The sequence below is a fragment of the Erpetoichthys calabaricus genome, chromosome 8, assembly GCF_900747795.2.
Source record: "Erpetoichthys calabaricus chromosome 8, fErpCal1.3, whole genome shotgun sequence".
In the NCBI taxonomy this organism is placed as follows: domain Eukaryota; kingdom Metazoa; phylum Chordata; class Cladistia; order Polypteriformes; family Polypteridae; genus Erpetoichthys; species Erpetoichthys calabaricus.
In genome coordinates this window covers 170959469-170972850 of record NC_041401.2, presented here as the reverse complement: position 1 = coordinate 170972850, position 13382 = coordinate 170959469, and the positions used below count along the sequence as shown (strand labels likewise).

The window sequence follows — 13382 nt, the reverse complement described above, 5'->3', positions numbered from 1 at the left end:
TGGAGCCACTGTTGGCTAACAACAGTATAAAGTTGAAATTTCACAGATAAAGGTTAATGACACATTTTGTGTAGTACAAATGACAATTGGGAAATCATCTAGTAGTTCTTACCTCAGTTAAGTTTTACGAATGCAGGATTTCTTATTGATAGCAACAATAAAGGATGAGTATAGGTTAAGTATTTCATAAAGTAAGTAAGAGCAAAAATGGCAGACAAATGGGGTAGCTGATATAAATTGGGAATACCATTTTCTACCATTAGCAGTATTGAGTAGGACAGTCTAATAGCCTTTAACTCCGATTTGTGTAAAAGCTCAATGTTTATATTATACTGTGATTGTATACTTAGCTTTACCTTAAAACTAACATTGAACACCTAACATATGTAAATATTTTTCTTTTCATAAGAGAATTCAGTTTTGTTCAGGAATATATTTAGTATATAAAGAAAAATATAATTTATTCAAGTACAAAGAATTTTTTTGCAATGCAGGTACTTAATGCCAGCATTCATTTTATTTTCATATGGACGTCGAGGTCAAAAATCATATCGGGTATTGGTCAAAATATTAGTCCTGATGCACTCTGGCTCCAAATGATACCAAATCAATTTTCAGATTTCTCCACTTTAATTTGAGGGTCTAATTTACACATTTATTAGAAATCAAAATGAGCAACAGGGTACAATGTTTGAGTGTTTTTGGAGGCAGTTGTTAACTCTGATTAAAGTGGCAGTAGTGGGATTGAATACACTTTATAAATTTGTTCAAGGCTGGGGGGGCATTAAGGTTGGCAAAAGCATTGGCTATAGTAATTACTTTGGTAAGTGTCCAATTAGCATTTCTGCTAAGACTAGCACTCGTCATAAAGAGGTTACGATCAAAGTGGGGAAGGAACCTCTAATTTATTTTAGAAATAACTCTTGAAAGAATTTATGCATTTATGGAGTAAGATCACACATACTCCAAGTAAGCTGTTTTTTTTTTTAATAAGGTGACAATGTTTTCATTCATCAAATACCTGAAATGGAGAAAATGAACAGGCATGTGTGTTTTTTCTGAAAATGTTTTTTTGAACAAAGGTAGTACCTAAGCTGTAAGATTTTTTTTTTTCTATATTTGTTTTAATGTGTAGCATTAAGAAATTCACTTTTGCTTCACTATTGCTTTTGTTTGTTCACAGCAAAATCTTCCACATGTAAGCACCACACCTCAAATCAACTCCAGGCCTTTTATCTGCTTAATTGATAATGACATGACGACGGACTTGCCCACACCTGCCCATGAAATAGCCTTTGAGTCAATTGTCCAATTACTTTTGAGCCCCTGAAAAGAAGGGATTGTGTTCAAAGATGCTTTAGTTGCCTCACATTTTTATGCAATCGTTTTGTTCACCCCACTGAATTAAAGCTGAAAGTCTGCACTTCAACTGCATCTGAGTTGTTTCATTTAAAATTCATTGTGGTAATGTACAGAACCAAAATTAGAAAAAAGTTGTCTGTGTCCAAATATTTATGGACCTAACTGTATATATACATACAAAGGTGGGCAAAAGTAGGTTTACAGTAGTTTGTATGGAAAAAGACACACAGGTTATGATTATTACAATAGCTTTATTAACTCAATAGCTGCTTTAACCTTATTAACTCAAAAGAATTTCACAGTGGCACAGTGCACTTAGGTATAATCTGTGCTCAGATTGACGGCATTCAATATTTACACATTCTTGTAGTCTACTTGCTACACTCAAACACAATTTAACAGTAATAAGAAGACAAATACAAATAAATAATACAATAACAAATATTAATACAAGAATAAACTCTGTTTTGCGTACTCACAATTGTAAACCTACTTTTGCCCACACATGTATACATTTACTTTATTTTTACGTTTCCTTAAAACACACAAGAATTTATTCCACTGGAATAGATGGGTCCATATAATGTGGCCACATTTTAATTTGACTTCAACACAGTGTGTAAAAAGTTATAGTGAGAACACTTGTACTTTTACCTGTTAACTAAGAGAGCAAAGGAATGCTTATATTGTAAATTGCTTTTATGTGGCACTAGCTATGTTGCCTGGCTTTGCCCAGGAGACTGCCTAAATCAATGGGCCTCAGTTATTGTGCCATAATAACTACCGTAAATCTATGTAACTAACTGATCATTTTCTGTATACAATATTTGTATTTTCTTTATAGTAGGAGCTAATATTATTAAGTCAGTCGAGCTGCTTACATTTACACATGCTGCATACAGTCCTTGGTGGTGTAAGTGTAAAAGATCTTTCAGCAGAACTCTGTATATTAAAGTGGTATTTGGTAATAGTGCAGAGGTGGATTAAAAGTTTATTCATTCAAAGCTAAAAACTGCTAAAAAATCGGTATCAAAGCATAAAGACAATATTGCCGCAGTATACAGTGGATTTAAATAAATGTCTACGAACCAAAAAAAAAAAAAGTTACTAATTACTTCCACTCACACAAAAGCACAGTCCCGTTTTTTTCTCTTATCACATTCTGAAAAACAGCATCTCCATCAGCTATAGAAAAAACATTGTTTCATAATGTTTAATCATGGCTTGGATCCATTGGTTAATATTCAGTGATTTTTTTTTTTTAATTTCCTTTTTTTCCTTAACTTCATAAAGCACTTATCACTGATCATTGATTGGTATTGTGAGATTAATGATGATATACAGGTGGACGACAGTGTTGGCTTTTTGAAAAACACAAGGCTGTGCACTGATGAATGGGGTTTTTTCCCTGTTTCACCAAGGTGATCCTGTTCCCCTTGCTGTTCTAATTGTGTTTGATTCGCGAAAGGGGGAATGGGGCCCTGTCTTTTGGTTGTAAAAGAATCTAAAGAGATAAAACTGGACCCCAAGGCCAAAAAGGTTGAGAATCCAGGGAAACAACGGTTATCCCAACATGGTTGAGGAAAAACACAGCAGCCAAGAAAAATACAGGAGGGGCATATGCACAGGATTGTGAGAATGGTTACAGACAACCCACAGACCACCTCCAAAGACCTGCAAGAACATCTTGTTGCAGATGGTGTATCTGTACATCGTTCTACAATCTGTATGGCAGGGTGATGAGAAAGAAGCCCTTTCTGCACTCACGCCACAAAGAGTCGCTTGTTGTATGCAAATGCTCATTTAGACAAGCCAGATTCATTTTGGAACAAAGTGCTTTGACTGATGAGACAAAATTTGAGTTATTTGGTCATAACAAAACGTGCTCTGCATGGCGGAAGAAAAACACCTGCTACCTACTGTCAAATTTGATGGAGGTTCCATCATGCTGTGGGGTTGTGTGGCTAGTTCTGGGACTGGGGCCCTTGTTAAAGTCGAGGGTTGGATGAATTCAACCCAATATCAACAAATTCTTCAGGATAATGTTCAAGCATCAGTCACAAAGTTGAAGTTACGCAGGGGTTGGATATTCCAACAAGACAACGACCCAAAACACAGTTCGAAATCTACAAAGGCATTCATGCAGAGGGAGACGTACAATGATCTGGAATGGCTATCACAGTCCCCTGACTTGAATATCGTCGAAAATCTATGGGATGATTTGAAGCAGGCTGTCCATGCTCGGCAGCCATCAAATTGAACTGAACTGGAGAGATTTTGTATGGAAGAATGGTCAAAAATACCTCCATCCAGAATCCAGACACTCATCAAAGGCTATAGGAGGTGTCTAGAGGCTGTTATATTTGCAAAAGGAGGCTCAACTAAGTATTGATGTAATATGTCTGTTGGGGTGCCCAAATTTATGCACCTGTCTAATTTTGTTATGATGCATATTGCATATTTTCTGTTAACCCAATAAACTTATGTCACTGCTGAAATACTACTGTTTCCATAAGGCATGTCATATATTAACAGGAAGTTGTTACTTTGGATTTTTGTTGATCATTAGCTGAGCTTTCAAAGAATTAAAAGGGGTTCCCAAACTTTTTTGTGTGTGTATATCATCTTATATATATGTAATACCTTTCTTATTGGATCAGTTGTGTGAAATTCATGACACTCGCAGCCACATCACCTGGCGAGGTACTGAATCACCTGCTGAATGTGTTGTCTTTTAGCTTCGCCAGACCTTTCTCTTTTCACTTCTCTTCTGTAGACGGTCTTCATTTATATAAACTGTCCCATTTCTTTGTGCAATTGCTGTCAGTGCCATGGCAAAATTGGTGACATGGTGCATTAGAATGACCCACTTGCTACAGCATTATTAACCATAAGTATCAACAAACAAGAAAATGTGTTGGCTCATTTTTGTTTTTTGTACAATCATATGTGTTAAGGCATTTTTAAAATGTTGAGGCATTTAGTTTTCTGTTGTATCAGGAGGTACTGAGATTTTTTTTATATTTATTACAAAGAAGTTATCTGGAGAATTGTGTGATCGAACAATTAAGGCGAAAGTTAAAGGTAAGGGTTTTTAAAGCAGTGGCAAGTCCAGCAATGATGTATGGAGCTACTAATTGGGCAGTAAAGGCAGAGCAGGAGAAGGAGTTGGATGTGGCAGAAGTGTGAAGGTTCAGATGGATATGTGGAGTTACAGAAAAGGACAGAATAAGAAATGAGACAATCAGAGGCACAACAAAAGTAGGAGAGATATCTAAAAGTACAGGAAAGTAGGCTGAAGTGGTATGGACATGTGATGAGGACAGACAATGATTATTTGAGCGAGAGAGTGATGGGAATGGAAGTACAGGGGAAAAGTGAGGGAGGCCAAAGTGGAGGAGGAAAGATAAAGTAAAAAGATTTAAAGGAAAAGGATCTGACTGTGGAAGAGGTACAAGACTGAGCTGTTTGGAGAAGGCTGGTAAGGTACATGGACACCACATAGAAGAAGAAGAAGAAGTTGTGTGTGTGTGTGTTCCCAAATAACTACTGACGCATCGAAATGTCCTTCCTTGGTGGATACCTACAGCATTTTTTAGTGGAATGGGAAAGTGTATTTGTTGACAAGCAACTGAATGACTGAGTCAACTTTATATATACAGTGGAACCTCGGGTCACGACCGTAATTCACTCCAAAACTTTGGTCGTGACCCGAAGGACTGTATTTAAATACAATTAATCTGTTCCAAACCATACAAATTGTACGTAAATATATATTTTTAACTATACCATAGAATGCACAGCGTAATAGTAAACTAAATGTAAAAACATTGAATAACACTAAGAAAACCTTGAACGGAGAAAAGTAACATTGCAAGAATTCACGCTATAGCCTTACGAACCGCTCGCTGTAAACACTTTTTTTTTTTTTTTAATGAGTTTTAAGCACAGGGAAAAACATTAACATTTGAAAAATCTGTAATTTAATAAACGACCAAGAAAAGTAACATTGCAACAATGCACACTACGAACCGATTGCTGTAAACAGAAGTGAAGTGGAGGTTAAAATCCAATAGAAAAAAGTCTTCATTAAATACAATGAGGTTAAAACAATGCTCGAATCAGTCTCTTTAAAAACAAGTCCGGTGCATTCTTTAACTGCCTTCTCTGCCTTAGGCGGCCAGCCCTCTCTCTCTCTCTCTGCACTGGGAGAGACTGCACACGTGTGGAAATCATCGGCACTTGCGAACCAGAAGGGAAACTGGCTTGTTCGTCACCAGAGTGTGTGGTCGTGAACAGATGCAAACTTTTTGTTCGTAACCCGATTTGTATGTGGTCCAAGACGTTCATGACCCGAGGTTCCACTGTACTAGAGATAGAGTTGAAAATACTGTATTTAGTTGGGTGTCTGTCTTCTAACTCAAAGCAAGATTAAAAGTAGTGCAGTAATCCCTCACTTATCGCGGGAGATAGGTTCCAAGGCCGACCGCGATAACTGAATTTCCGTGAAGTAGGGACACTATATTTATTTAATTATTTAACGTGTATTTGGACGTTTTTAAACCCTCCCTGTATTGTTTACAACCCACCATTTACTCTATTAAAAACAGGGACAACTGCTAAGCAATATGAAATCGGTAGATAAGTCTACACTTACTGTATAGTGAAGTACACGTAGCAGCTTGTAGGCGGTCATGACGTCGTCGACCTTTATGCAAAGATTCCTAAAGCAGATTCCATCCAGACTACTGCCTTATCACGTCCACTTGCAACTCATTTTACACCCTGGTTAAAGGACACTGCGGCCGTAGATCTTATATGCTTTTCCTCCTTTTTAAATAAAGAGAATCAATGTCCTGCAGCGGTGTAGCTGTTCCCTTCCTTCAACATATCCAAAACTTTTACCTTTTCTACAATCATTTGCATCTTCTGTTGGTGCTTGGACACGGCCCCTGAAGCATTAGCACGTTAATGATGAATGAGTGAGATGAGACTTCCTGGTTAATGCAACACTCCGTCGCTGAGCCAATCAGCAGCACACAGGAACTTAACTGCGTGCTCTGATTGGGTAGCTTCTCAGCCATCCGCCAATAACATCTCTTGTATGAAATCAACTGGGCAAACCAACTGAGGAAGCAAGTAAAAAAGACCCATTGTCCGCAGAAACCCGTGAAGCAGCGAAAAATCTGCGTTATGTATTTAGATATGCTTACATATAAAATCCACGAAGTCATGAATCCGCGAAAAGTGAACCGCGAAGTAGCGAGGGATTACTGTGTATTACTTAATGTAGGAATAGCTGTGTAATCTGTTTCCCAATATAAAAAAATGAATTCTGCAAAAGTGGATGACATTAATTGTAAGGCATGTCCTAGAACGGAAATTTAGAAATATGCATCTTGCATGGTTTTTGTAACAGAAACCCTTGCCTGGGGTTGTGCACTTGATGGCAGCTACTATTCCACTGCAGAACAGATTTGATTTTTACAAAGCATCATCAGTCTCTCAAACCACGTACTCCTGAGAATATACCAGAAATTATATTTTCCACGACTGGAAAGCAAATCAACAAAAAGGGCATTTTAGTGACTTGTCATTATTTCTTTTCATAAGCAATTACTTAAAGCTGCTTACAAAGTATTCCAGTCTTCATTTGCAAGTGTACAATCAAACAGGCTTCATTGTGGCTAATGTTTGTTTTGTGATCAAATTTTAAGTTGTGGCTAATGATGATGCACTTTAATGTTTTGGCTACACCTGAATTGTGTAAAGGGGTAGTATTTTTAAAGTGGCGAATGATCTAGGCACAGAAATGACTGGGATGCAGCCTTAAAACACAATATAAAAAATTCAAACCTTTGGTTTTTTTTGATATCTCTCCAAAATTACCACCAGATTTGTTGTACCTACAAATTTCTACTTATGTGAATACTGTTAGCCATGATCAGTTTTAAATAATGCTAAACTAAATCTTCAATAAGAACTGCCTTATTAACGAGCTGCATATTATGGACCGAGGGTATGACAAATTTACAATAAGTGTTTAAGCAGCAGGAAGCTTAAGCTGGTGTCTTGGATCATCATGGGTACAAACGCCTTTTATGCAATTTAAAAATCACAAGCCAAACTTATGAGTCAATAAAATATGGCAGGAAGAGTACCCAAGTCCTGTTCAGTCATGTGCGTGATTATTTTCTTGATTCAGGGTGAAGTGTCGCAGTAAGGCAAGCTGATATGTGATCTTTGAGGAAATTACTTTTATTTACCCCTGAAATTAACTGTCAAATGCCAACCACATTCCAGTCAGTTAATCTAGGTAGAGAGCGGCAGTATGATTCAACGTACAAATATAACTTTCTTTCTTTATAAATGATATATTAGCTGAGAAATGTGGTGTTTGTGTTTTTGACAGAATTATTCAAATATTTGAATTTATTGCCTGGCTGTTAACTTGTGTACTTTTGCCCTGTGAAATGGAAACACGCAGGACTTCATATATGAAGTCTCATTTGACAGCTTGTCAGTTTCTTTGTGCAGAGCTGGCCATTGTGAGTTTCTGTTAAGAACTTTGTAGCTGGTGCAGTAGTTACTCATTGAGTGTTTCCTCATTGGACTCTTATTTTTTTTATTGAAATTTATTTAAATGCTCTGTACTAGAATGTTGATGCTATCCATCCATTTTGTCCAGTCTGCTTATCTGTGAAAGGTCATAGCACAAGGTGGGCACCAATACTGGACAGTGCACCAGTCTATCACAGAGTGTACACATACATTATATAGTTTATAGATTTGTATAGTGACTTGGTATTTTAAAATATATATAAAAAAAAAACACTTCTTGTATTTTGAATTTATTGGCCGATATTTGGATTCCTTTTTTGTTTAGTTTTAACTAGAATGTATGTGTGTTTGTCCTTTTTAATTTATTCCATAGAATATGATGTACACACTTTAACCTCCACCCTTGGCTCATTTAAGCCAATGCACTTGTGCCGGCCTTGTTGCAATTTAAGAAAAAGGGCTGCGATATGAGACCATTCAGCATGCACAGGCAGTACAATACCACATAGTGCATCAATATAATCATTCAAGGAATTCACTCGGGTGCATACAGTATTTGGATGTTGTCTGCCCTCTTGTGTTCATTCCATGGAGGTGCAGCAAAAGCATTCCTAAAGAATGAGTCCCAACTCATTTTCATGGAGATTATTGATGGAACAATCTTTTTTACTTTTGTATGACTAATAATTTTAGTAAAACTATTTTCCCCTTTGTTAGTTGATCACTGTTTTGTACAGCAGCTTTCATAATATATTTTGATGACCTGCTTTTGGACTATAGTGCTATAATCAACGTTTAACACCAGATGCTTTATGGACGTCCAGTCAGGAGACACCAGCATAGTATGCTTAGATTTTGCAGGCAAAGATACAGACAACATAGATCCAGAAAAAACATTTTAATAAAATCCTGAGTTGTTTTTTTTTTCTGACTGTCAGCCTATCCTAGGCATGGTGCTTTTGTCCTTTTGTAGATGAAAAGGACAAGGTTTCAGAGTCAAAAAGAAAACCAACAATGATAATCAAAGCAGAGATTTTAGTCCTTTATAGTAATGGGAGTCATCTTCAGAAGATCTGGCATGTTGGGCACTCGGCCCACAGTGCCTGTGATTGGTACACTGACTAACTGAGTCATGCTAATCGAGACATACATGCTTTACCTGTATAATAAAGAAAGGAGTAATACTTTAATACAGAAAATACTGCCATCGCTCACACACCATTACTGAGAGATGAAGCCTATTTTAGAACAACTGGGCACACTCAGAAAAATGACGACCCAAATGTTTTATGTATTCCATCCTCAAACATGAGGGTCAATTCTGTGCTGCCATTGTTGATAGTCAATCAAAGCAAAAACTCCCTCATGAAACATTGTGGTTGCATTGTGGCCTTAGGTGACTAAAAGTAATTGTAATATTTAACTGTACATGCATAATGTCATTTTGTTAAAACTGCTTCGGAATAATTTGGTATGTAGCACTATGTGAACACTTTTGTGCACATTTGTTATGACAGGAGGAAACCCAGTAACTTTTTTCCCCATTGCAGGTTTGGAATATTACAGTAACTGAAGACTGCTTCATCTGCTTGGGCCTCCTGGCCTGACATCAAGTGTCAAGAATGGCTCAGAGCAGCAACTCTAGTGGATCACAGTATGCACTTTCTGCATTGGGCATCGGCCTTATTGCACTGGGCATTGTGATGATCGTTTGGACCATGGCACCTGGTAACAGTATTACAATGGGCAACAGCAGTAAACCTGATTCAGGAACGGACGCTACCAAAGGGAAGACCACCTCAATTGCCTTTGTACTACTTGGTGCTGGTGTAGTCATGTTGCTGCTTGCCATCTGTTTGACAGTAAGAAATAAAAGGACTCAGCGACGACGAGAGGCCACCCCACCAAACATTCACTATGATGAAAACAGACCCCCTCAGGCAGCTGGGAGAATGTGAGTTCATTTTATTACGCAATTTGAAGCTGCGCCTTCCTGCTGTGAGATGTTTCATTATGTTGGTTGGGGGTGGATTTCTAGTTTTGTGGTTTTTAAAATGTAATTATGTCCAATCCAGTTTTAAATTTGCATTCATTCTTTCTTCTTGTGTTTTTGCATGCAGAGAAGAAGTTCCAAGAGCAGTGTATGATGTCCCCAGTTACGAGGAGGTGGTTGGGAGTGCAGAATACCCTGTGAGACAAAGCAACCTTCCAGCTGCCTCACTACCCTCCTATGAATCTCTGGTCGATGCAGACGCAGTATTGACAGCTATGCCAGCTACATCAGCTACAGATGCACCAGTTGTCACCCAGACCACCCAGCAGCAGCTTCCACCCCAACAACAATCTGGCCCTCAAAACCAGCGTCCAAGCAGAAGGCTGAGGCCACTTAAAATCCGTCGCATAATGTCAGAGAAACTGCACCTGAAAGACATAAGGCTCAACGTTGAAACACACAACCAAAACAAGCTGGTCAGCATTGAGCCTCTGACACCACCACCCCAATATGATGACACTATCATGGACAAGATCCCTGGGCCATCAGTCTAAGCAGAAAATTAAACTGCAGAAGTCTGTGATTGTTGTCGTCCGGCTGAATTTCAAAATGACCTTCCTGCTAGTGTGTGACAAGATTTACTGAAGGTCTACAGACCTGCTGCAGTTGTGGCTCGGATGGTCAACACTGAAAAGGATCGACAGGCTTGTAATGTAATCTGAAATTGTGGCTCTTTTTGACTGTGTATTCTGTGCCACAAAAACGTTGACCTCTGGCCTATTTTGTGACTTTTAAGTTGTGCTCCTGAGATTTAGGCATGTGACACCCTGCTTGCAAACTCATCCTAATGGAGGCAGGGCCTCGTTGCCACAGGCCTGTCTGGACTTATGGTCAGGGGTTGCAAGTACAACACTGTTCCTGAGCACTGATAATTTTCAACGTTTAGTTGTCTGAACAATTAATATACACCTCTTCTACTGTATAGACTCGCACTGATGAGGAAGGGAAGGTGGTTGATGTTGACAGAGCCACATTGGAACTTGACCAAAAGAAGTCAAGCGGTCATTGAATTCATATATTTTACTTTGCTCCATGATGATGTGTCCTGGTGGCAATTTTAGCCCAGTAGTAAATAAAAGCTCCCCAATTTTGTTATTCTTATTCCTTTTAATTGTCAGTATTAACATTTTAAAAAGTTTTATGAGCTTGAAGTAAGAAGATTCTAAATTTATATAACCCTACTACTGGTGGCAGCATCCATTCTGGCCATGGCATTTTAAATGTTTGCTGTATGTGTTTAATTCAAACTAGCCTAAAAAATGTACTGCCTAGCATTTTTTGTAAACCAATGAACGGAACTACATGTAGATGGCACTCTGTTTTACATTAAGTTTTACGGTTCAGCATCCAGCCCCCTGCCAATGACCGTCAGTTTCCTCGCGCATTTCCAAAGAGCGTTGCTAAATTCTCCTGATACGCTTGGCATCCCATCCAGGACCAAATCCAGTCTTGCATCTGGTGTTACCAAAATGGGCCCATTAAGGACTTGGATTGATAGATGAGTATATCTTACAGATTGTTTAACTTCAAACTTAATATTTTATTGATGGTGATCCCTATTGATGGCACAAATCCCAGTTCTGTGCAGGTCAGGTTGATTTTGTTCATTCTTAAGCACGCTAAAAATATTCGTAGACAATGCTTCATTTTCATCGTGCAGCCCACACTAGAGCAAAGCTTTAAGGATGAAACACAGATATTAAGCTACTTTCAAAGTACAAACAACTATAAGGTTTATTTAGCAGCAGGTGACGGGCCAGTAATCTACACTGGCAAACGCAGTCACGTATCGGCACACAGAACAGACCATTATTTGAAAAGCAGGCCCCTGTCTCTTCCCTGCTACAGTATTTACAAAGCATTTTTCTACTCTGTTGAAGGTCAGTGCAGTATTTGGAATAGAAGAATATTTTTACATTTGCCCTTTTTCTAAAGTTCTTCAGCGGACCACAAACCTTTTTGTTAAGTATAAGACGCAGGATAAAATGCTCTGATGTTCAGCATACAAAGACTTCTGTGAGTGAACTTTTTTTTTTTTTTTTTTTTCCATTTTATGGAGCTTTGAAAGACGCACACTTAAGTGGTGTGTATTTTTGTGTCAGTATATGCCAGTGTGGCTTATTTTATTAAAGAGATTAATGTGTACATAATGAGTATTATTTGATACACGAGGCACTCATTATGTACTAGTATTGAAAAAGCTGGCAAGGGACTTGATATTTTTAGTCAGCTGTCATATAACTGTGACCTCTCGTGCAATTGACATCCCTATGCTGGAAAATAAAATGGATTTTATACATACCTCTATACTTTATTTATTGTCTTTAAAGTGATTCAAAAAAGAAGACACCATTGCCAAGAATAAACAAACCTAAGGTGACATGATGTCTTAACATTTTACTTAAGGAAGACTGAAAGTTCAGCTAAGATCTCCAGTCATTGTCTTATCCAATGTGTGTTCATAACTGAGCATCAGCAGAAACTACCGTTCATTCAGACTGAAGTGTAAAACAGAATGTTGTTTGCAGTGATCAGGTGGATATTGGACAAGGTCGTCAGCCATGTTAGATTTCCATTTAGCTACCATATCAAGTTCAGCATGTGTACTTCAGCCTAAGTGCAAACAAAGTGACCTCCTTGGAACAAATTACGTGACTTTCCTGGGATTTGACGTATCAGAGTTACAATAAACTGAGCACCTGATGACGTTCTGAAAACTTGTCATTTTAAGCATAGTTTTTTAATCCAGGTGTGTGTTCTTGTGTACTCTGAGAACAAAAATCAAGTGATTTTTGAATATCGGTTCTATGCTTCATCAGAAGATAGTGTTGCAATTTTAAGGACCTAAACCTTCCTTATGCTAGAGCTAACCAACAAGGTTAATCTATGGAGGCTGAAAAATAAACTTTGTTAAAAATTGTTATGAATAGAATACAAACATAATATGCAAGGTTTTCTTGTGATGTTAATGTCATACAATGTTAGCAATGCACTCAATACCTGCTCATTGGTTTTCCTGCATGCCCAAAACTGGGCAGCTCAGTGGGATGCAATATGCTCCCATTGTTGAAAAACCCAATTACGCTTTTTATTTGTTTAGGGCGTTAACCACGAGCAGGTGTCGGGCTCAGAATTCTGTATAATAATGGTTAAACTGGAGTCAGGCACGTGGTGACATGTAATGATACACTTGACAGAATTAAGACTGAATAACTGTTGATCTGGTATTGTGCTGCCATCTACTGGATGAAATCATCTCATTCTGCAAAAAAAAAAAAAAAAAATCCTTTCTGCTACTTCATGGTAACTCTAAGGTAAGCCATCAATATTCATAAGTGAGGTGGAGGCCCCAACATAAAACACAATGGCAAATGAAAAGCTATGAACTGAAACTAAACCATTGCTC

The 13382-nt window shown here is 38.0% G+C and overlaps 1 protein-coding gene across 2 annotated transcripts in view; it reads left to right on the top strand.

The window, feature by feature from the left end:
- LOC114656279 (transmembrane protein 51-like) overlaps nucleotides 1-10478 on the top strand; it is a 64473-nt gene extending 53995 nt beyond the window's left edge. For both annotated transcript variants that reach the window (XM_028807796.2, XM_028807797.2), the window contains exons 2-3: nucleotides 9474-9877; nucleotides 10044-10478. In XM_028807796.2, the coding sequence (XP_028663629.1) occupies nucleotides 9546-9877; nucleotides 10044-10470 (759 nt within the window). In that variant the 5' untranslated portion in view covers nucleotides 9474-9545 and the 3' untranslated portion in view covers nucleotides 10471-10478. The remainder of the gene's footprint in view (nucleotides 1-9473; nucleotides 9878-10043) is intronic.
- Nucleotides 10479-13382: the final 2904 nt, after the last annotated feature.